Consider the following 25601-nt stretch of genomic DNA (forward strand, 5'->3'; position numbering starts at 1 on the left):
TTAAATTCCATCTTACACATAATGTAATATAATTAAAAAAACGCAATCAAAGGTTACTCTAAAAGTACAGCTTTTTTTTAACATAATTGTTTCTGATTGATGTTTGTAATTATAGTTTTGTAATTATATAGACTAGATTGCGAGCAACATTAACAACACACACACGCAATACCGATACTATGACAACTTGAAAGTTGGAAATCACGACAAAGATATCAAGTCGAGCAGGGTTTTTCTTTTTAAAATATATATATATATATATATATATATATATATATATATATATATTATGTTAGGAACCCCGGCCAACAACGGCGGGATCAGTGACGAGAGGCGGGTCGAGTTCGTAGCCCTGACCGCAGTCCACATGGAGAGCAGCGAGCCGTCTACCCCGGAGCGCGGCCATCCTCCACACCGCACTGGGCTCCTCGGAACGCCGCGACCAGTCGCCCCGAGAGCCCGGACAAACAGTTCTTGCTCCAACAAGCGCTGCAGAAAACTACAAAACTGTCTTTACAACGTGCTGGAGAGACCCAGAGGATGGGCTTTCATATACCATGCTTTCATGTGAGTTATTTAACTTTTTTTGTACTGCATTTAAGCAGCTGTCGGGTAAGTTCCCCTGCAGCCTTGCCCAAACAACCGGCGCTATTGAGTGCATGGGCAGGTAAGAACAGTCCTATCTTAATAAAACATCCTGAGATTTAAAATCAGGTTTAAACTGATAGAGAAGAGTACATACGTACGTGTGTATGGTTTTTGCACCTGTGCTTGTTACAAATCAGTCAGCAATCCAGGACCGTCCCTTCTGAAAGCGTACTCTCGGTGTTTGAGACATGTGATTTATTACCGTGCTGGCAGTGTGCGTGGATTGTACAAGTGATGTGATGACAACGACATTTGTTCGTGTCGAGGGGGGTGACCTATTGAGTCCCTCCGCACAGAAAACTAATACAACAGTGCGTCCACAAATAGGCCATTCTTTCCACTGTAAAATATAGGATAATGCATTTGTGGGATTTCTGACATACGCGGTTATGATAATTCTTTTTGGTTTGGTGGTACACTTATGGGCACCACCATATATATATATATATATATATATATATATATATATATATATATATATATATATATATATATATATTAACTGTGTCCAAATAGCCATTCCATTTCTCTTCAGTAAACGCTTTTCAATACCTGCCGCTTGTAAAGATGAGTACAGCTTAAAAGTTCCGTGTATATATTATTATTATTATTATTATTATTATTATTATTATTATTATTATTATTATTATTATTATTATGTAGTTATTTAGCAGGCTTTTATCCAAAGTGACTTACAGAGAGACTAGGGGGTGAACTATGCATCAGCAACAGCTGCTGCGGCTGTCACTTCCAATAGGACCTCGGTTTTACGTCTCATCTGAAGGCCGTTTCAAGGAGGTTAAGTGACTTGCTCTGTGATACTTATTGTACATCTTTGTTAACAGATTATGTGGATGTTAAAAGATGTTGGAAGCTCAGGGACTGTACCCAACGGTAGGCCTATAATGCAGAACAAAATACATACTTGTATAAAATACTGTACACGGTTGAGGTTTCACTGCGAGTCAAGAATGGGCTGAAACTCATTACAGCTCTGGCCAAACGTTTTGTATCACCCGATAGAATGAACTCACTTTGCTTCATAAAGCCGAATGAAACCTGCAGAATAATGTTACGTTAACAAATCGAATTACATACCATATTGTCATATAATAACCTAAAAACCACCGGTTTACAACACGCTTAATGAAATTAATAAGAGATTAATTTGAATATATAGTTTCCCATAGTAAAAGCAAAGTGTAATAAAGCCTATAGTGAATGCATGGTAAAGAATATCGAGGCATGGTAAAGCATATTAACAAACATGGCAAACCAGGGTAAACTACGGTAAATGCACAGTATAACCACAGGAAAACTGCAAAAATACTGTGCCGTGCTGAACTTTTAAAAGGGTAGTTTACTTGTGTTTGCGACGTTTGTACTTTCTGTAGTTGTTCAGCATCACAGTGAAAAGTTCAGTACGAAGTCAGGTTTTTATGGGATTGTCAGATGAACCGAATCACTACCTGGTCTAATTTTAACATGGCGTTAAATCTGCAGGTTGCAACGGTTCATAACAGTCATCATTGTGTTTTTAATGCCATGCTAGGCACTTGCAGTTGATTTCCTTGTTGCAATACCTTCTTGTTACTTTCAGAGTCTGTGGATCATTTATCAGCTAACCAGACTGCTTACACACCTCCTGTTAGTCTGGTTACAGTATTAGACTGGTTTTGTGAAGTATTTCACTCTGGTAAAGGTTATTCATAAATCAGTATGGGTGCTTCATCAGAGGTGTCACAGTCCACTTGTGTTAAATCTGTACCCTTTTATTTGCAATATATGCAGTGTACAGAATATAAATACATATTCATAAAACCATATATCCAGGGGTTGGAAAAACCTGCCCTGCATTATGTAGCACACTCTTGTGTAAATGGGCTGTCCCCTCTCGTGCGACTGATTAATTTGTTTTTGAAATCTGATGCAATTTTATAAAGTAATATACAAAAGCTGCATTTCCCTGTGCGTCAGTTTCAGTCATGATGGGTAAAACATTTCCCTGTGTGTCAGTTTTAGAACGAACAGATTGATGAAGTTTGATGAAGCGAAGAGTAGATCGATTTGTACACCCTACAGCTGACTGACAGTGCCATGCTAATGTCCGACCCCAGAGCTTCAAACAGTACTGTATAACAAAAATATAATATACAGTCTTCCCTGATACTGATGTGAAACAGCCGTCGGACCTCTCGTGGGAAGATGTCGGCTTGTATTGTACAATGTTCTGTATGATATTCTGTATAGAATGTACGTTTAGGGATGCTTGCAGGAGCCTGATAAAGAGAATACCGCAACCCTAAATAAAATGCACAATAGCCTGTTTTATCACATTATCACACTGTGGCAGGATCTAATTCCAAATGTTCAGGCATTGGATCAAATGAGCTTCTTTGCATTCACTTGAGTGCATCCCTTTTCAATAGTGCAGAAACAGCTAAAGCCTAACTGAGAGCTATCCAGAATCCAACAGGCTGTTCTGGTTTATGTCTTCATTACCTTCCTTTAGTCAAAAGATATTTATGTTTGACGAAGCAGGATTGGGATTGTACAGTGCTGTGACATTGTATAGGAACACAAAAACAACGCTTGTGCTACCCGGGTTTTTCATAAGGAGCTTCCCTTCGGTTCCATTTCTGTTGTTGGTTTTTAAAAGCCTGAAGTGGCGCTCTTGAACTGAAGATGTTGTCGGTCTCAAGTGCCTCTCAAAGTTATCGAAAACGATCACAGCACGTTCACACACATTAACTTGTTTGGAGTTCCTTCATTCCAGTATGGAATGCGCACTGTTACTGCAAATGTCCAGGACCCCCTTCAGATATACAGTAAAGGATGATCCCAATAGCTTCTCCTTCCAGTTAGAGAAATAAAACAAACACTAAACACTGACATTTCTTCCAAGGTTGGCACGTCTGCTGAAGCCATATGACTAGAATCTGCCTTGTAAAACTTTACTGCAGAATCCCAGTACAGCAGAGTGTAGAAAAGTCAACAAACTGCAAAACTACCAGCGTCAGCTTTTTTTGCTTACACACTGCAGCAACTAAATACAGTAAAGCAATGTTAATTCAATATGTTCCTTTGCTTAGCCGAGCAGCATCTGTTTGAAACTAGAGATGAAACTAGTTTTCTTTGTGTTGCACAATGACAAAGTTACTTGGGTTATGATCCAGGAGCATGCATTTCGTGTTGCTCGTGTATAAGACCTTACATTATTCTTTTTAAATCCCCTTGGTTTTGTATCAGCCATGCTGCACAGAACTCTTTAACAGAATCCCAAACACAATCGGTTTCAGAAAAAGCCCCATAGTTCTGTATAGAATGCTCAGGAACTGTAAGGATGTAGAAAAAACCCTCATGGTTCTGTATAGAATGCTCCGGAACTGTAAGAATGTAGAACAAAAGATTACATTTGAAACGATAAAGGATCTCCAGGTTTCATATGATGGAAGTTTGAAAAATGGGGTGCTAGGGGGAGGTGAGCTTTGTGGAGAGTCGAGGTATTTGAGAGGGGGTAAGCTGCAGGGTGACAGTTCAGAGACTGACACATTAATGAGGTGCAGGACGACACTAGCCAAGTACACAGGAATGTAACAAAAGAAACCTTGTGATCCCTGCTTGCAGCATAATGCAGGAGCACTGTGTGCTTTTCCTCCACTTACCTTTATTATTTATTTCTTAGCAGATGCCCTTATCCAGTTCGACTTACAATTGTTATAAGATAACACATTATTTTCACATACAATTACATTATTTTTTACACACAATTATCCATTTATACAGTTGGGTTTTTACTGGAGCAATCTTGGTAAAGTACAGCAGCAGCGTCCCCCATCTGGGATTGAACCCACGACCCTCTGGTCAAGAGTCCAGCACCCTAACCACTACTCCACACTGCTGCCCTTCGGTTGGCTTGCTGAGATGTTACATACAAGGATTACAAATCTTTGAAAAAAATGAGAAATGCACCACTTGATAAACACTTCGCCAAAAAAGTCAGGTAATAAAGAAACAATATCATTGTATTTCAGCTTTGTATTTCAACCCAACAGCAAGTTGCCAGGATAGTATCCAAATAATTTCTATTCGGGGGAAGGTTGCATTTTAATTTAGCTTGTCTGATCGCCTTCCAAAGCCAGAGAATTGGCAGATTTTCTTTTCTCTAAACTCCAGAATTGCACAGGAGTAGCCAGCCATCCATGTGTCTAATATTCCAACTAATATTATTTTAACACTGAAGGACAGCATCTTGTGTATATTGTCTGATATATTAAAACCATGCTGGGATGTTTGCCATCCATCCAAATGCTAACCAGGTTCAGCACTTTGCTGAGCTTCTAAGATCAAGTATCCAAAGTGGTATAACACTGAATTCTACACGCTAATGCAAAGCCTCCTATACAACTGGTTTGTAAGCACTTTTTTAAAATTAGAAAATCTATGTCGTTACTGCATGTATTTGTAGTGTAAGTAAAATGCAGCAAATTAAACCTCACGGCAGTGCAGAAATCCACTTTAACAGTACCCAGCTTTCCCTTCGTTGATTGAAGCTGAAAATTACAAAGCTAAAGAGCCTGCCTCCACAGAGCCTGATCATAGGCAGATCAGCGGTAACGCGTCAGTGCTGATCCATGAAGCTGCCCTGCTCTCATTACCCAATTCCACCTGCAGGCACAACAACGATACCTGGAAGACGCTGAATTGAACCACTGGGCCAAATATGCTGATCTGGAAAAGATCAGCCAAGTACTGAATTATACCTTCAGGACCTTTCTCAAGCTTGTGTGCTGCTGCGCTGCCTACATCTGCACTGGCACTGAGGAGTCTGTGACAAACAGCAGAGGAGAAGCATACCGGGAACCAAAAAGGGAAGCATGTTAAATATCTAAACACCAGCAGATCTACAGACTGTTTTTTTTTTAGCTGTATAACACTAGCAAGGGTTTGAGGTTGGGCTTGAGTTTTGGAAACATTAGTGGTTTGTATAGGTTTTGAAGGACCAAAAGCGATTGCAGGAGATTAAACAATTTAGTAAATGCGAGAGAGGCTGACAGACATAGATTTAGGCTGTGATCTTTCACACCTGTGCCTAGTTCCTCTTTAAGTAAGCTAGCTCAGATTTAGTGGTAATCAGGGTCTGAGAAAGCACACTTTGGGACAACTTGAATGTGAATGCGACTCCACTGCACGCTGGTTGTTTTAAAATACATTCCTAATGCAATTCGAGGGCTCCTAAAATCACAGTGTGAAAGTGGGTGCTCTAGATTACACAGTTTAGTAAATTTGAGAGAGGCTGCAGTAATGTTGGCACAGTGCTTGTCTAAAATACAGCTTTGGAATTTCAGAGGGCTCTGAGCCCTTTAAACATCTCTTCCATTACACAGAGATGTGGGCAGATCTGAAACTCCACTTTAGTTGAGTTTTTAGGAGTGTTTACCTAAGGACCCATACACAAAGAGGAAGGAAGGAAGGAAGGAAGGGAGAGAGAGAGAGAGAGGAAGAAACTAAAACAGTGACTTACAAACTACAGACAATTTTACACCTTGCAGCGACATTTCGAAAACTTTTTTTTTTTTTTTTTTTAATGTAAATGCAATTTCCTAGACAGACAACCTTATACGGACAGTTTTTAATCAGTGCAATAGCTGTGCTTTACTGAATGCATAGATTGTCCCCTGTAAAAATGTACCGTAGTAAAAGCGTGGTAGTTTATGAAAGCTTAACAGAAGTTAAGAAAACGCTTTGTGTTTTGGCAGGGGTGTAGCGAGAGCAGTCCTTACAAATCCAATGCTGGTGCTGATCAGGCTTGACGTCAATTCCGATTTCGTTTCCAAATTTTTGAATTCCACTCCCAATTCCAATTCCCACTCCCTTTTAATCAATTCCAACACCTCATTAATCAAAACCGCAATTGGCAGTATTCTGTTCAAATGAGCATCTCGCGGTGGCAACACATGACTTAAATGGAAGTAGCTGTTTTAGTCAATTAAATTGGCTTCAAGTGAAAGCACATTATTATGTCTCTAAAATATCAATTCCAATTCCAAGTCATTCAAAAGCAATTGGAATTGAAAAACAGGAATTGACCCCACCCTGCCTCTGATCCATGCCCTCCCTCCCCCCCTTCACGTTATTCACGTATAGAGATCAGATTCCATAGCACGTGTCTGAGTCTCTCAAGTGCTGCGACTTTCAGAAACATTTCTTCCAGTTACCAGGTTGTTACTTCTTTCACAGCAGTGAGGGAGGCAGCATGCGGGGTACAGGGGGCTTGATGAAGCACCTGCAATGTGGTCTCTTCTGTTTTACTTTTTCTTTTTAATTAGAACAGATCAGACATTCAGAAAGCAATGGGGCTGATTTTAAAGGGATTCAGTTGAACAATCAGTAACAGCGATGCTGCGACCCGACAGTGATTACTTGCAGCTATATACCTCCACTGATGGATTATATTGTACTCTTTGCTTTTAGTAAACGTTGGCTGGGATTTGTACCCATGATGTGCTGCAGTATAGTACAGGGATGGACCCTGGGGATAGAAACAAGATTCCTATTGCATAGCAGAGTCATCCATTCCACGTTTTATTACAAGCTTGATTAGCCATGAAAGGTAAAAAATAAATAAAATACCATCTGATGCTAAATTAATAATCCGTTATTGACTGATTCTACAGAGTGTTTAAAGTTATTCAGAGAACTCCTACAACATGTGATTTAAAAAAAAAAAAAAAGAAAAAAACTTACAAATTGCTTGCTGGTTTGAGAAATACTGCCTAACAATTTTATGCACCTAATTTTACTTCTGGCCGGCCGAAAACCTCATTTGCAATAAAAACACAGTCAGGAACTCGCAACAAGTGGACATTTCTAAAAACACTGCAACCATGCTTGCAGCAGAAATCAATAAGAAGGAGTAAAAAGGAGACACAATGCGACGTCGCATTAAAATGAAATGGCCCTTCGTTAAATCTTTCATGACCGCAAGGAATGAAACAGCAGAGAGTCGGCAGATCTGCACACTGATGGACAGAAGGTTTGAACACACTGCCGTGAAAAACACTCACAGGCTCCTAAAAAAGGGACTGCAGATCATTCCGGTAGAACAGTGACTGGTCCTCTCTCTCTCTCTCTCTCTCTCTCTCTCTCTCGCTCTCTCTCTCTCTCTCTCTCTCTCTCTCTCTCTCTCTCTCTCTTTGGTAGTTACATTTTATTGCTCAAAAGGAATTTGTAAAGAGTGACATTTGCCGTTTACACCATAAAAATGGTCAGAAACGTGCTGCATATATTTACCACAGCGCTTTATTTTGTGATAGCTTGTCGTGGTTAATGAAATGGTGTTTGTGATGAATGAAACATTTCTGCACGGAGGAAGGCACTGGCCGTAGAATATTTACAAACACTTTTTAAAGAAAGTTCTGAAGAAGGCGTGAATGGGGCCCACACTCAGGTGTTGGCTATTTTAGTTTTTCTGATAATACACCTGAAGGCTGATTGTGGGGGAAGTGAGGTGGGGAAGCATTTCAGTGATGCACACGCACACTGCTTCACCAATAGACTTCAGTGCACAGTGCAATGCTAAAGCCTAGTTCATACCACAATGATCAAAGCAGAAACAAGAGTAATCATACAGAGCACACATAGTAAGATACGGAACAGGTTTAAAAATGTAATATTAGGGAAGTTAAGACTAGCCTCGTCACAGTCGATCGTTCTCACCTTTACAACGTCTTTGCAAGAAGCTTCAGCGCTGAGAAGCCAGGTGGAGCTCCCGATCATTGAGAAGCATGACCCGCGGCTTAACACTTTAACTATCAATTCCCATACCTACTCGTTAGGCAGTGCGGTGCTAATGGTCTCTTCTTGAAGCAGAACAAGCAGCAATGCAGAGTTCACATGAGTACACCTGCACTAGCATGAGCCTTTGATTGCACTGGGGAGTGAATCAGGTTCTACCGAACCTCCTCCATAGCAGCTGATGAGTCACTAATACTGACATCAGTATCAGACCCGTACTTACCTCTCGACTACAGAGCTTGCTCTTTAGTTGAATGTTTAAGCCGTCCGTCATTGAAGCGTATGGTTTGTGGTTCATGTCCAGCCCTTGCTTTTCCATTCAACTCAACGGGCTGAGATGCCAATTCATTACAAGGTACGTTCCCCTATCAGTGGTTATCCACAAGCCCTTAATGCAGCTTTTTTTATTCAGATTGAGGAGCTGGCTATGGCAAGCAGAACAATGCAATTCTTATAGAAAACACAGTGAAATGGCAACTGAATTGAAAAGTAAAAGAACCAGAAATAGGGAACATAAGTCGGACATTCGACCCACACTGGCTGACTCAAAGACAGAAAAGGAGAACACTTCAAATAAATAAACAATGTGAATTATTTCTTAACGCTGTTAATGTGAAACTACACGGTGTCAGCAATCATAAGCATGCTTGGTTATGTTGCTGGTCTCTATTTCTTTCAGGTGTGAAATGTCTTTACGCCAAGAGGAACGAATTCAGATCGCTTTGATGCGTGGTGTAGATAGTCAAGGGGTGTGGCTGTCCGATTTAACAGAGAACATCGTAATGGGCAGAACGAACGACATTGTCTGTGATGCCTGAACTTGGAATGCAAGATGTAGTTGGCTTTGTACTGCTTGACTCGTTAAAAAAAAAAAAAAAAAAATCCAGTATAATGCCCATCCTATATTAATGTTGCATAGAGTATTGACAGTCTGCATGGATTCTAAAAGCACTTTATATTTTTCCATTTGCAAAGATAGCACAGATCACTGCCCTAGGTGTGTACTGAGTTGGAAATTACTAATTACTCAGAGACGTTCCTGCTTCAGGACCAACAAGCGAATTTGGGGGATGTTGAGAACGAACGAGAAAGAGAGAACCTGATCTCAATGCTTCTAGAAACGCATACAGTAGCTGACAATCGCATTGTAACTGTCAGAAAACATCACGATACATTGCATTATGGGCTGTACACAGACGGGGGTCTAGTTGTTATCTGAGTTCACTCTGAGCTGCAGCTGTGGATGACATGTTTTTTTCAGACCCTTTTGATGTGTTAATAACCAAAGCCTCGCTCTCTGTCCTGTGGAGACTGTCCGCAAGGAGAGATTAAGCCATGGAGCCAAGCGTGTCGGATGCACAGGTTCACCTACTGTGAGAGGGCTCCACAGACTGCCAGTCAAATCTGAATTCATTGCTGTATTTATTTACCATCCCTTGAAGCTGATACATAGTGGAGGCGTACGGACAGGTGTGCATGTGTACTGTATGTCACACTGCATATACTACTGGATAAGTGCTTTAGAAGGTATATGTTGTGTAGATGTGCAGGTATATCTTGTGCATTTCTGTATGGGAGTGTATGTCACACTGCACAACATATACCTTTTGAAACGCTTATCGAGTTGTGATAAAACCAGGTGCTCTTCATTTGTAAAGAGTATCAGAATCTGAGGAGAATACGGAGGTGACTGTCTGTATGCTGCACTTACATTTTTTTTTTCATAAGAATGCTTGTGCTATCACTGTAGGTATTTTAAACGCATCAGTTCTCCTTGTTGTGCTTCTTTATGAGTTCTGCATCCACAGAAATAGCCAGGCCGTGTAGCTTTGGGGTTGAAGAAAGTTGGGCTGAGCCTCTGCAAAGCGTTTATAAAAACGTTGACAATGAAAGTGTTTGCTTAAGTGTTGTTAGAAGCGATTTCATTTGTAACAGCTGGCTGTATAAACAACGTGGGAACCCTCCCCATGGTAACCCACTAAAACAGATTCATAATATAGAGCATTATTTATAACAGCGAGCCTGCTTAGCTCGTCTTTATTTTTGTCAGGGTAATAGCCCAGCTGTGAGGGAGGGAGGGGGCTGCCACAGGAGATTAATGGTGGGTTATGTTTAGACCTGCACGTGCTGCCCTTAAAACAGGTACTCATCCCGATGTAGCGACATAGCTACTGTTCCCCCGCTCTGTCTTGCTGCAAAACCACTGACGCTGCACAAATCCGCTTGCACGCTTTCTTTTTCACAAGAAGTTCACGGGAAGAGTTACAAAGATCATTAGACTTTTTCAATTTGCCTTTATTTTACATTGCATGCATGCTTGTTATAGGAGGTGCTTACTCAGATCAGGTACCATAAATCAGTCTCAGAAGGGTTTGATAAACAGGAGGACAGGTTAGCACAGTGTCTTTGGCTTTGGATCTGAAGAAGGGCATGCCAGGTTTCGAATTTAAATCCCCTATCGTATTTTGGCGTGCTGTGCGCAGCGTTACTGCACGATCTCAGCTTCTGTTTTTAGGTTGTTCAGATAGCTGTCTCTGCCTCCGTTTCTATTTGTCTTGCCTGCCCCTTGCTGCGCTGCACACACCAGTCTGACTAACCCCTCCATCAGAGGAGCTGTTCAAAGTAACCTGCTGCAGAGATCTCGACGGAGTGGTGCAGGCCCGAGGGGTGCTCCCAGGGTACACCTGGGGGGGGGGCTGCTGCAGGAATTGGGCACACGTGTGAGATGGGCCTCCTGCTTCCAATGCACTGTACCTTCTTACTTTCTAATGGACAGCAGTGCATGTTTAGAATAGTTGGTCTCCTAATGTGCCAGCTGCACCGTCAAGGCCCTTCTGGTCTCTGGAGTGATTTCTCAGCTAATCGCTCTTCGCTGTGTTCAGGTTCAGTGCCTAATATTCTTAACACAGAGCAGTTAGAGGTTATTATTATTATTATTATTATTTGTTTATTTAGCAGACGCCTTTATCCAAGGCGACTTACAGAGACTAGGATGTGTGAACTATGCATCAGCTACAGAGTCACTTACAATTACGTCTCAACAAAAAGACGGAGCACAAGGAGGTTAAGTGACTTGCTCAGGGTCACACAATGAGTCAGTGGCTGAGGCAGGATTTGAACCGGGGACCTCTTGGTTACAAGCCCTTTTCTTTAACCACTGGACCACACAGCCTCCTATAGGTTGCTCTATGAGTTAAACAGGCAATAATCAGCAATCATTTCCATATAAGAAATTAGTATTTTGGGGGGTTTTTCTAACCCTGGCCTCAATCCTAATCATAATTAATCTTCATAACTTGGTAGCTCCGTAAGTTATGTTGAATATTTCCTGGTTAAAGTAACGCAGGATCAAGTTTAACATGCGTTTCACGTCTTTAGTTAAAGTCTTACTGTTTCTGCTGAACCGACCTCCTTTTCTGTTAAAGCTGAACTTCAAAGGGGAAATGGTCATCACACAAACAGAAGGCTCAACACTTCTGAGACAATATCTCAGATAACAGCAATTACTACTACTACTTAATAAATAAACCATACATTTAGTAACAACATATATACAGTGTTCCCCTGCTCCTCTTTCAAGTATAGTCTGTGTAAAACCAGCTCTGTTCTGTGGTGCTGTGCTTCACTGAAAGCCCACAGATACACAGAGTGAAAAGATATGTGTGAGGCTGTGTATTGTGTCCTTCTGTAGGTTAGCACAACAAAGCCTCTCAGAGATAGCTATCAGCAGCCAGAAAGCACTAAATATAGTGTGATAGCTGACGGTAGTTCCAAACAGGAGAATGACGGGAATTCTCCAAGCCTTGTGCTTGTCAGGCTGCTTTGGAAAAGGGATTAGACCTCAGTCAATCTGCGAGGTGAACAGCGTGAGCACAGCCTGGCACATGCAAACACGAACAGCAAGAACAACAGCGAGCATGTGTGGACTCATTGGGCCTCTTTGGTGGAGCGCAGCAGCTAACAATGACCCTGGCATTAGTTATTACGGAGATTTAGTGTTGTATATTGTTTAGAAACCATTCAGATACGTCTTCTGGAAAAAACGTTGACATTCACTTAAGAATACAAGACAAGCGTGGAGATAATGGAGGCTGTTCGGCCCATGAAGACGCCTCCTGCTTGTCCCAGGGCAGGATCGATCATTCCTGTGTTTTTAGGTGTTCCAGCTTCATCCCTAAATGTACCATTCCCTGCGTATACAAGTGACCCTATCATACACCTTCCATTCTAAACTTCGGCGATACGTTTGTATTAACCTTATCTACACCACTCAGGATTCGAATCAGCATTTTACCACTAGACGCTACTATCCAACCAAAAGCTAAAAAACAAATCAAATAAATGACACTAACACCTTAAAGGCAGTTAATTCCATCCCATGCAAACGTCTCACCTGTCCTGCGTTGTCATCCCCCAATTGCGTTCCATCCTTTTCTCTCCAGCTCTGCAAGCCCCCATCCCCACCCTGGTACTGGATGCTGCCGTTGGATTTAGAAGCATATACTGAAGCAGTTCAGGCGTGTTCTATAGGATGCGGAGCCTGTAAAGGAGGGGGGTGGTCACCTGCTTAGCTTAAAACAGAGCCTTAAATGGTACGAAATATAAATATACTATTACACCACCGTGGCAGTTTTGACTGGACCGGAGTAGCCAGATTGCCGGTATTTAGTGCTGACTCCAGGTGTGCTAATGAGACATCTCGTGTAGAGAAGCGCACTGTGTCAGCGCTGAGCTCAGAAATCTCAATGATCTCACTGTGATGGGGGAGGAAACAGGTGCTGAGAAAAGACATTCCCTCAATCTCCTATCAATTATCTAACATGTAAGATAAAAGGGAAAACCTCTGGGTTGACCGACTTAAGATTTTATCCCCCCCACCCCACCCCCCACCGTGGACTGAACCTGGAACACAATGCATCCTGTTAGGATTGGAACTCCACCACTGTGTCATTAGAATCTTGCATTTAAAAAAAAAAAAAAATTTAAGCATGACTGCTTTAGTGCTTAATTCAACAGATTCCCAACAAGAATTGCCTTGTTCTTAGTTTACTGTGAGACAGCTAGCAGATGGCCAGGCAATGTGAGAAAAAAATTAATTCTGTTCTGGAACTTTCTGTTTTGGGATTTTTTTTTTCACTTACAAAATAAATGAGAAAGAATTTTGAGTACTTAAGGCGACTCACAGGTCTTCTGAGGTAAAACCTTGCTTATCCAGCTAGCTCAATAACAATCACTCACAAACACAGTGCGTACTCCAATTAAACAGTTGGTTGTAAGCTCCAAAGGTACAAAGCACCCTAGCATGCACAGGGTCATGGCTATTCTCCTGGTGCGTTCCTAATATCTGACAACTATACAGAGCTCTTAAACCTTTGAGGCTATCCATCTCTTAAAGGGGCAACAATAATATACCAAAGCACAGAAAGGTATGGTAAAACATTATAAACATGGCAAACCACAATAAACTACTGTAAATGCATTGCATAACCAAGGGAAAAGCCTGGATGAAAGGTGCAGAATTGCTGTTCAGATTTACAGTACTTTTAGAAGAGTAGATAACAGGGTTGATTACAAACCTCAGTAACCACACAGTCAGTAAAAGCATAGGCCCTGTCAATGCTGTGGATGTTGAGGTGGTGCGACACCCTGTCACAGAGGAGCAGCAGTATTAACCCATTGTGTCCTGGCTGGATTCCAAAGCAGGTTCTGTCGGAATGTCGGAACCCTGACTAGTCTCAAATTCCATGGGAGTGCGACATCCATGTCAACGCAAGCCAAGAAGGTGGGGAGCTGGGTGTTGGAGTCTTATCTTTCCTGGTGCCAGACAGCTGGAATAACCAAGGGAACTGAAACATCAGGATTTAATTAACCTCCTTTGCCATGCAAAGACATGCAAGAGAGTTGTATATTACCCACTGTGCAAACATTTGCATTGATTTGATTTCTGCAGGACATTTTATGCTGGGTAGAAGGTGTGTTGCATTTCAGCGTGCCTTGCAGAATTAGAAAAGGACAATGACTGAACAAAAGCTGCATAGTATAAGCATTTTATAGCTTAAGGCTTGCACCACACAGCTATATTTACAGTGTCATAAAAAGCCAGGTTTACCATAGACACGACAATGGCAGTACTATCAATTCTGATTGATTCCAGGCCCTATTGGCTGTCTGGCAGGCATGGATATCCAATGTAGTATCTGCTGAAATCCTTTCATCCCTAATCTATTTGGAGATACACTAATTGCTGTGCATGTTTGCCAGGGTCTAAATTCAGTGAGAGAGCCACTCTTATAGTTGAGCAGCACATTAGCAGGTACTTAGAGGATAAGATAGTGGCTTACGAGAGCTATTATCTTTCCTTGCAAATTGATCCGCTCAGGTGAGATGGCGGCAGTGCAGCTGGGGTGCAGGAATAAGCAAAGAAGCAAAGGTCTCGGACATGTTCATTTTAACAGCACCCCACTCCAGCCTCAACCTACGAAGGTTTAAACTGAACAGAATGGGCTTTAACAAAATACTGAGCTGTGCTCTTATACTTTCTTAACAGCCTCCTTCAGCTCTGTGCTGGTGGAGCAGAGAAAGAGAAAGGGAGGCTCTTATGCTCTCCTACTAGCCTCCATCAGCTGTTTTATGAACTGTAAACTTGATTTAGTTTATCAATACAAGCTTTTAAAAAAATGGTCTGTAACAAGACATCACTTAAAACAGTCTTAAGTTTCATGAATAGGGTCCAGTAACACAAATTTAAAGCACACAGAAAAAAAGATAGTTATCCGATGTGATAAATGTAACTCCCTTGAATGAGACTGACCCGGTCGTGAACTGAGACCAGTGGTTACGTAGTGATTTAGGAACTGTTCCACTTTGTGGATTTTTTGGCCGAAATTGTTCTTTTTCTTGTTTTTTTCTCTCCCTCTACCTCTGGGAAATAGGGCACCATTTGACACTGTGCTAATCAGATTAAAAAGTGAAATAAAGGACTGGGTCTGTGTGTGTGAGAGAGGATTGCAGCTAATCCCTCTCAGGTGACAGCTGCTTCAAGCAATCACAGTCCCTGTTTCCTTTACAGAAAACTACTGGAGTGTGTTCGGCATTGAATAAGGTGGCACGTTACACAAATGTCTTAAGTAATTACCGTACAGCGGGGATTATTGAAATATGACATGTCTTAACTTTGGAACCCCAGGGAAAGAGATCTGTTCGTTTCGCCTTAACCACGGACACAGTTGTGGGAGTCAAGTAAAACACTCCCCTCCCTGAAGGTGCTTCACACATTTAAGTCAGGGTGCAGTTCAAGCTGATCGCTGGTGTAGCACTACGAAGGGTAGAGTGGCTTTACGTCCTGGATGAGTCTGTCTGTTTCAAAATGTCTGTGTCTTGTGTGTGATTAAAAAAAAAAAAGATAGACACAGTAGGAATGCAAGTCAGCCTCCATATTCATCCCTAGGGATTGGAGGCATTTTTTCTTATCCTAAAATATTTGATAACAGGGAACTGAAACGACCCCCACACATGCAGTAACACTATATCCATGGATATGCTGGATTAAAAGCTTTGGGATGCCCCCCCCCCCCCAAAATGTACAGCGAGACTGACTGTCCAGAGCGATCTGTTAACAAGCAAACCCTTAATACAATGATCTGAAGTAACTAATCAGGAATGTCAGCCGGTGTGCTGTGAGCAGTGGCAGATGGCCCCCGTGTATTCTGTATATACATGGCACGGAATAGCCATGACCAGAGCATCCGGGACAGGACAGTTAAGCAGATGAGTTACTCTGATGCCTTCGTTAAACGCAGGCCAATGACGAAGGTTCAGCGCATTCTGTTTAGAAAAGCTTCAGGAACTCGTGCAGGGAAAGAGAAAGGGAGGCTCTTGCACTCTTTAACTAGCCTCCCTCTGCTTTGTGGGGGTGGAGCGGGGAAAGTAAAATAAATCTATCAGCAAAGCAAGCCAACTGACACTCAAGGAGTTCTGTAAAAACCAACGGAGGTCTCTCAATAATGAAAGAGCTGAGATATTATCGTCCTCTGCTGGCCTTGGCTTCCCCTAGTCCTCTGTAATTGATCTTGATGGAGGAAAGAAAGTGTAAAAAGACAAAAAAAAACAAAGGATTACATGAGTCTAATGTCCCAGGGAGAGATTGGAGCCGTCTCACATGACTTCCTGAATTTTACTGTGTGTTCGACTTGATGAGTATTCTCATAACTGTGTGTTTTTGCAACCCTGCTTTTTTTTTGTTTGTTAATGATGACATTTCACTTCTGCTTATGCAGGGGGCTGTCTGAAAGCGTGAGACGGAGAACAGCATCACATGACAAGCAGCTCCACAGCCTTTTTATTTCATTGTCGTCTTTGTTCTGCATTTATCAAGTAATGATTTATGAAAAATGAAAATTGCAAGAGCTGTATTTCATGAAATACTCGTCCGCTAAGCTCATTAGGGAAGATTACCTGCAGCTTAGCAGATGCTAGATAAGGAATGCAGGATTGGGTATAGGTGCCAAATGGGCACTGGGTCCATTATCTGTAAATGACATGGCGTGGTTTGCAGGATCTGCCTGTAATTTGCAGATTATTTAGCCTGCCAAGCTTCTACTTCATCCCAGAGAATCAGTAAGGTATGAAACTTTCATTGTATTCTGGATCCAAGCCTATCATTCAAGTATAGTAAAAGCCCTTTTAAGATCTCAGTGCATATCTTAAAGGAGTGTCAGCTTAGGTTTTGAAGTCCATTTGTAGCTGAAATAATATTGAAGAACAAAATGATTCTCAGCACAGTAAAAGGGCTGACTAGCAGTTGCCACAGCTGTAAAAGTGATTTGTCATTAGGCAGTCCCAGCTGGAAATGGAACGAATCTCACCCTACAGTATAAATGTGCTGTATAATAGTATTTCAACCACTACCGATTGGTTAAGATCAAGAACGCTTCATATTGTGAACCTCTTATGTGATTGTGGTGAAACTTTACGCTGACGGGAGGTATGTAGTTAGGTTGCTTGTACTGTACAGGGAAGGATGCTGTATATTGGAACACATTATAAAGTCACTGCATTGCCACAACTGAACTGGCTGATTGTGTGAATTATGACATTAACAACCCCAGCTTTCTGTTTTATTGGGATGTTTTAAGTAACCGTTTCCTTACAATTAAAGAAAACCAAAGGGACTGATGATGAAGACAACCTTTTAATTTGCTTGTGCATGTACGGTTTTAAAAGCAGAAGGTAATTAATTTTACAAAGACTGTATTTAAATGCCAGTGTTATCATCAGCATTAAATACATTTCTAAATGTTTAGAAGGAGTAAACAAGGGATAACAGAAAAAAATGAATTACTTTTTTTTTTTTTTTTTGCAAAGTTCAAAATACATCGAACATAACTTTCTTTCACCTACTTAATAACGCTGTTTTTCCATCAAGGGGTTCTGCTAACATGATAAACCACAAGAGCAAAGAGTTCAGTCTACATGACTATCCAATTGTTTGCTTCAGAAGGGTGTGGTGGTTTCGAGACCAAAGCTGTCTAAACAGGATTCGAACCCTAACCTCCAGAGGTCAAAGGTTAATCTGTCAACACGCTTCGCCAGACAGCCCTGAATAAGTGGCTTTGAACAAAATCAAATACACACATAAATAAATAAATAATCCGTGAGAGGTGGGTGTCGGGTTCTGCTGACAATCCCAGCAGGAGGATCGTTCAAGGTTTTTTTTTTTTTTTTTTAAATTTTTATTTTAATGACCTTCAGGACATTTTTCCCCTTCCGTCATCAGAAAGCGTGACCGCCTCAAATGAGCTCTTTAATCCAAACGAATGGCTCTGTTTTCAGGAGTACTAACAGGATTTTTATATATAGATCCTTTATATAAAACATAAATCCCTGACTCTTTGTGGTAATACTTTGTCCCAGATCCTCTGTGTGTGTGTTTTATGTAATGCAATGGCAATCTGAGTTCTTTCTTAAAGGTAGAACTGCAAAGCACGTTTTTTAGGATTGGACCAAAAATGCAAAGGCAATCAGTGTAGCAATAGGCTTGTGAAACTGCTTGAGTGTGCCAATGTCATAACAGTGTGTGCAAGTCTCTCAAGCTTATTTTTGTCTTTAAAAGTAAAATGCCAGGCTTGCTAATATTGTTTTATGTTTAAATGGTGTGAGCATTATTATTAGACCTGACCTTTCCCCAGTCTTCAGCCCAGTTGACACAGTGTCTTTGACCCTAGTTAAGTGCTGACCAGCTGCAATGTGAACCCACAGCGTAGTTACTTCCAGCTGCAATATTTGTTTTTCTTTCTGAGCCTTTTTTTCCCCTTAGTTGTGCAAAAATGAATTCCCTCTGGGGCTCATCAAAGAAACGGCAGGGAATTTGCTGACAGATTTCAGAGTTTTCACTGGGCTTATTATATGTCAGAGTTATTTTGCAGCTTGTAGAAATCAATATACAGCAAACGTTTTGCATCACCTAGAATTTTAGGATTGAGACATCATTTAAAAAAATATATGAACATAATTATTTTATTTAACATCATGTAATCAAAGAAACAACTAACAGCAGCACAAAGGACTGTGCTTAAATACAGATGGGCCAGGATAAATGACCAATGAATTCAGCCTTACCAGCTGTATTCACATGGTTTTCCCTCCAATCAGGACAGCCTAAGCCAGCCACATTCTCACATGGCTGGCCTGCCTGATTGAAAGGGAACTGAATCACAGTTAGCATGGGTTTTAACCCCTTTTCTGCCAAAACACTGCACATGCCAACAACAATAATAATACACGTCTACACAGTTTTTCCCATGACAGGGTCACAGTTATATAAAATAAAAATAACCAACACAGTAGAACGTCGACTGGAAGCATCATTTGGTAGTATAGGGTTAATGCCACTATTTATTTGTCGCTAAATAACAATTGAAATACAATCAGCAGCCTGTGTTCATGAGGGTTACTAGTTTAAATGGACTGCTGACATTTGGAAACATTCTGTTCCTGGGGACTCCCTTGAAGGGTGTAGAATCTCACAAGAGCTCTGCAGATGTTGAAACATATTTCAAATACATTATTTTAGCTCAAACACATCTTCCCTTTGTGGAAGCCCAGATCACAGGCAAGGAAAGAAAGTGCAAACAAATGTGTTTTTTTTCTGTTTTTTTTTTTACTGTGTTAGATGGGTTTCTAATTAGATCTCCTCTTCTCTGCACGCAAGTACATATTTTTAATTGTTACGGTCTGTCTTGAAAACTGATGCTGCGCTTTTGGGTTTATAATGAAGAAAGGGAATCTATATACTTACAATGTCATGCAGCATTAACTATCACTTTTCTTTTTAACTTACACTCTTTTGGTATAGATTTCTCTGTGCATGGTTTGCATATGGCGTATTGGAATGATCCAAACAGTGGAATATCACTAAATTATAAACCTGATATTTTGCAGAACTCCTTTCTCATATATATATTTTGCGTTTAGCGGCGTTAATTAAGGTGGTCGATAAACATAATTTATTTATTACAAAATTGAAAGATCTTGACTCTTTTGGGTCAGACACTGTTTTGATCATTAAAACATAATTTTCTTAAAAAAAAAAAAAAAAAAAAGTTAATTTCTAGTTTCGTAACTCTGGCAGTTTGTTTCTGCTTTTGACAGCTCCCAAATACATCAACTGAAATCTAGCAGCAACAACAATGTCTTAAAATACAGTTGCGTCAAAATCTGGCCAGTGTACGCCTCCACGTGAAGAAGCAGTTACTGTACCACTCCAATACCCCGAAGAAAAATTAAAAAAAAAGAGATTTCCGGAGTGAATGCTTCCAGTAGGCTAACACATGGGTCATGAGGTTCACCGGTCAGTTTCTCATTCTCTCTAGTCTAGTTGTAACAGAACTCCTCTGTGTCCTGAAATAATTCTTTATCCACGGCTACAGTAGAAGCTTTGACGGGTCTGACAAAAATCCACTTGAGACTCTCTCTCTCACACACACACACTGTTAGAGATGTTGGATTTAAATGAATACCTTTTGTGTAGGGTTACCATATAACTCCTGGGACAGTTTGGGACAGTTTGGAGATCAAATTCAGTTGACCTTTTTTTTATTTGCAAGGAAGCAACAAGGGAAACAGTTGAACAGTTTATTTATCTTCAATTAACAATTGCATCCTACAGACAAAAATGCTGGAGTGTTTTTTACTGAACCACCAGCAGAGAGCTTTGTGGTATGTATTGCTCCCCGTTGCAGTTTTCTGTTCTTGCAATTCTCCTGGTACCTGATCGGAGAGCTGGAAATTGATTTGTGGTTCTGCGAGGATGTTTCAAATGTCAGGACATCAGCAGTTACTCTGTGTATGTATTCACATGTCTGTTTAAATAGTAATCTGCTAAGAAGCTTCTAAGAAATCACCCTCTTTATCCTGGGAAATTCTGTAAAAAAAAAAAGTAGCCTCCATATTTAAATAGTTTTTTTTTAAACCGTATTTCAGACCTTTTTTGCTTTGATCCCAGAGGGAAAATTGCCTGGCTGTATGGATGAAGCAAACTGAACCCCACCCTGTGTGAATGAGTTAGCCAAGGGGAAGCTACAAGGAAGGAGCACATAGACTGGTTTTATACTCAGCTGACCTGGTACCATGTGTTTCCCTCCTCCTGAACTTTAGTTTCCAAACTGCATTAAGAGTTACCGTGTGCCCAGACGCTCTGTAAACACCAGAAGCGTGGTTGGCAGAGGAGCTGAATCCAGTCCGTTGCACCCCCAGTAATGTTTTTTGAAGGCGCAGTCTAGGTTACAGGCTGCTGGCCAAACTTTTCTTTGCTTCGCAAGAGATCTCCCTGCGGGCGACTACAAATCTTCTTACATTAAATATTTAGATTGCTTCTCTGCTTAAATGTTTTACAAAACAAGATGATCAATGGGTGCGCTCAAGAACAGAGGAAGAGAAAAAAAGAAAAAATCACATTGTATTTATACAGTACCTTCCCTGACCAAAAGACCATCAGTGGCAATGCAGCAGCAACACTGCAATAGCAATGCAGTGGTATGAACTGTTGGCAGAATGGGACCTCTGTGGTAATAATTTTATATTTTGACGTATCTTTGTCATGTACGCACTGGGTGGCTGTCAACCTTTAGGACTGGAGTTTTAAATTCATTGCAGCTCTGTGGGCGGGATGTGACCATGAACACTGCTGAATCCTGCTGTGTCAGTATGAAAACAGCAGACTAGAAAAGGCATTTCTTAGTGCAGTACAGATTCCGATCAGTACGAATCACCAATCTGAACAGCGTCAGGCTCCAGCTGGTTTGGATACTCTGGAGCCAATTGGAAGCCTGTCTTCATTAGAGCGGTTCACACAGATAGAACCACAGGAGAGTTTGCTGGAAATGTGCCCCCAAATGGGAGGATTGCAATTATTGCTGGCTCTCTGGACAGAAAGCCAGTCAGATAGAACTGAAGAGGCTGGTGACAGATGGGTTCCGTCCCGCATCCCGGGACCCTACTGCAAAAGAGATGCTTTCGTCCCAAGAGATTCTTAATACACGCATGTGACTTGAGATAAGGGCTGCTGTTCTGCTGGAAGTCCAAAGGTATCTGTGATGGATGGCTGTAATAAACAATCAATTATTCAAACCCTAGATCTCAATGTTATGTTGAGTTACTTTCCCTTGTCACTAAGTGGTTAAACGATAGGAATATAGCTGATGTGTCATGTGTCTGTGTATTAAAACCCACAAGAGTACAGGATTTATGGTACAGTACTTTGGCAGAGCAAAACTCCTAATACAATCACAGATCTTCTGAAACAAATTTTTATAGGTTTCAAAAAGTAGGACTTATTGTGTATTTGCACTAACCATGATACCCCTAATCTTTGCCCCTTCGCAGTAACTAACCTCTGAAGAGGAAGGGTTATATTTTTTAATGCACAGTTGCAAACTTTGATTAAGGCTTGTGGGAAAGCAACACAAACCCCGCTTCGAGAAATGAAATGCAAACCAGAAGATACCTGCTCAATATTGCCATCTGCAGATGATTAGTAGTGGTGCAAACAGTGTGCAGTATGTTTTTGTTGATGTGCTTAGTTTGTGAAGCTGGTTGCTTGATGCAGACCAAACAATGTCAGCGTTAAAATAAAACCGCTCTAAAATCCGGCTTTTCATCACACTTCAAAATGCATATTTCTTCCCTGTTCAATGTATATTTATATTACAGTAAACCCTAAGCCAGCCACAAAGCCTCCTTTAGCAAGACGACCACCATCAGTCCTACATCCATTAGTGATGAATTATCCTGATTCCTGGTAGAAAGTCTGCTGCTCCTTTCTGGCTACTGTGAGCGGTGATGAGGTCGCGGTTTGAGGCAACTCCGTTAAAGATTGATGCCGGCTCAAGGAAAATCTGAAGGGGGGTGGCTGCAGACTAATAAATACGTTGATAAAGGCGGGAGACGCCACCTCTTCACTCTGCTGTGGTTATGTATTGTATGCCCCTGTTTAGAAGCCAGTGTTGTACAGTCATGGTACTTGGAGTTAGGGAGGGTAGTAACAGGTGCTGTTTGTACCCTTGTCTGGGTATGCATGTTACTGACCTACCTTGTGTATTGAGGTTTCCTTCAGAAGTCTGGTGTTTCCATGGTTGCTGGCTATCTAGGCCTCCGTCAGAACTCATACAGACCCCGTCATTGACCTGGCTTTGTTGTTTCCTTTCTTTAGATTCCTGCTTGTGCTTAGCTGTCTGGTGCTGTCTGTGTTTTCTACTATTCCAGAACACCAAACACTAGCAAACGAAGGCCTGTTCATTCTGGTAAGGAAGCTGAAATCCAGCCCAACCCAAATGTTATTAAACCCTGAGCATTCAAACATTACACAAGCACAATACATTTTTGGTTTTATAAAGCTTTATACAGGCTAGACCAAGGTGTCCAATCCCGGTCCTGGCAGGCTATTCCACTCCAGGTTTAACAGGTACAGTTATATAATTAATTACTTCAGGGTCTGGATAGAGGTTTAATTGGTTAGAACAGGTTAAAACAAAGACCAGGAGTGGAGTAACCCCCTCTAGGACCGTGATTGGCCACCCCTGGGCTAGATTTATACCATAATCCAATCTATACTGCCTCATTAATGCTTTTTGTTCTGACCTGTTGGTTAGTGCGTTTGATGATTTCTCCCCTCAGTTGATCCTCCATAATTAAGGAATTAACAACATAATTGAGATCAGTGGAACCTTCTGACTCCAGTGCTGTGCCCCCTCCCCCGTCTCTCTGGTAGGAGTTTGTGATGATCATTGTGTTCGGGCTGGAGTACATCATCAGGGTCTGGGCTGCAGGATGCTGCTGTCGGTACCGGGGATGCCAGGGCCGTCTGCGATTCGCCAGGAAACCCTTCTGTGTCATAGGTTAGTCTCCTCCCACGTGTGTCATAGGTCAGTCTCCTCCCACGTGTGTCATAGGTCAGTCTCCTCCAACCTGTCTGTCTCACTGTGTCGCCCTGGGGTCGATCCTTGCAAGAGCCTGGGGTGTAGTGAATGAATAAAACAACAATTATAATCTTCTTCTGACTCCTTAGGTTAAAGGTGTTGATGTTTTTTATTAATGTATAAGAAATGTTTTGGCTAGCGCCTTCTTCAGTGTACCCCATAGCTACTCGAAATCTTTGTCTATTTGAGCTAGTAAGTTTGTACCTTGAAATTGGAGTCTTTTTGAAGTTACGGATGCCCAGTGTGTTTCTTGCAGATTTCATCGTGTTCGTGGCCTCAGTGGCAGTGATCGCGGCCGGCACGCAAGGGAATATCTTCGCCACGTCGGCGCTGCGCAGCATGAGGTTCCTGCAGATCCTCCGCATGGTGCGCATGGACCGACGCGGCGGCACGTGGAAGCTGTTGGGCTCCGTGGTCTACGCCCACAGCAAGGTAACCAGACTGAAGAGTGGCCACGTTGGTTGGTACCAGCAGTTTATCAACCAGCATGGCGATATTCAGTAGAAGGGTGGAGGCTGCACAGCGGGTTAGTAACCTAGACGTTCATGCCTGCCTGGAGGCCTGGGTTTGAATCCATCGATGCTCTGGGAGGTGAATTAGCTTTGGGGAGGTCCATGACTGAATGTAAGAGGGCTGTGAGGTCAGAATTGGTGGGCAGTCCCTCACTTGTGAGGGGAATCCTCATGTTCTTCTGACGAAGGACCATGAATACGGCAGATGTACTTGGGTTGGATGGTTACTTTGAAACATTACAATTTATTTGTATGCCTTCCATTTAAAACTACTTACTTGCAAGATCATTTTAAGTGCCACCAATTAAGAAAGCTGAAATCATTATATTTTTTTCAGATTAAGTAATCATTGAATTCCCTCATTCTCTCCCCCTGCCTGGAGAAGCCCCCGAGGGTAGCATGCTTCCTTTGCGCTCATGTCTTGTCTGTGCTGTGCCTTTGTTCCCCGTTGCCAGGAGCTGATCACAGCCTGGTACATCGGCTTCCTGGTCCTCATCTTCGCTTCGTTTTTGGTCTACCTGGCCGAGAAGGAAGTCAACACGGAGTTCGCCACCTACGCAGACTCCCTCTGGTGGGGGACGGTGAGTAACGCGTTTCTGAGTGGCTTCATTCACAGGGCAGAGGCAAGGAGTGCAGGTTAGGAAACCACAAGGATTCAGCATCACACAGTAAACTGGTGCACAGCTGGATCCAAAAAGTTTCATAATCATTTCAACACCACACAAAAAAAAGCCAAAGTTTAGAAGCTATTGTTGTCCTCTTTCCATGGTAATCTTGCACTGGCCATATAATGGACTTATCAAAATATACCATGATTTGCTATTATTATTATAATGCTTTACCATACCTCTCTGGGCCTTACAATGCTTACCTATGCTTTGCCATGCATTCTCAATGCTGTATTAGACTTTGCTATGGGAAACATTAAAGGTTAATGTTAAAAACCAATGTGAGTGAAAGCGTTATGAAAAGCATCCTGCTGTAAGGTTTGTGTGTCACTGCACCTGGACAGGTATTCCTGTAAGTCCCGTTCTGTGTTTTGGTGCTGTGACTGACAACTCCATTTAATGACTTAAAAAAAAAAAACAGGACTAAACAGAACTGTCATCTAGACATCAGCTGAGATTTTCCACATTCTGCTAAAAGAAAAACATTTACCCAGCTAATTTCA

At 41.6% G+C, this 25601-nt stretch overlaps 1 protein-coding gene across 1 annotated transcript in view; it reads left to right on the forward strand.

Moving 5' to 3' along the window:
• The first annotated feature begins 265 nt into the window (after positions 1 to 265).
• Positions 266 to 25601, forward strand: part of LOC117413133 (potassium voltage-gated channel subfamily KQT member 4-like) — a 43333-nt gene continuing 17997 nt past the window's right edge. Inside the window, exons 1-5 of the mRNA XM_058997342.1 lie at positions 266 to 567; positions 23153 to 23243; positions 23711 to 23837; positions 24175 to 24350; positions 24886 to 25011. Coding sequence (XP_058853325.1) covers positions 290 to 567; positions 23153 to 23243; positions 23711 to 23837; positions 24175 to 24350; positions 24886 to 25011 — 798 coding nt within the window. The 5' untranslated portion in view covers positions 266 to 289. The remainder of the gene's footprint in view (positions 568 to 23152; positions 23244 to 23710; positions 23838 to 24174; positions 24351 to 24885; positions 25012 to 25601) is intronic.

Source organism: Acipenser ruthenus, chromosome 23, assembly GCF_902713425.1.
Source record: "Acipenser ruthenus chromosome 23, fAciRut3.2 maternal haplotype, whole genome shotgun sequence".
In the NCBI taxonomy this organism is placed as follows: domain Eukaryota; kingdom Metazoa; phylum Chordata; class Actinopteri; order Acipenseriformes; family Acipenseridae; genus Acipenser; species Acipenser ruthenus.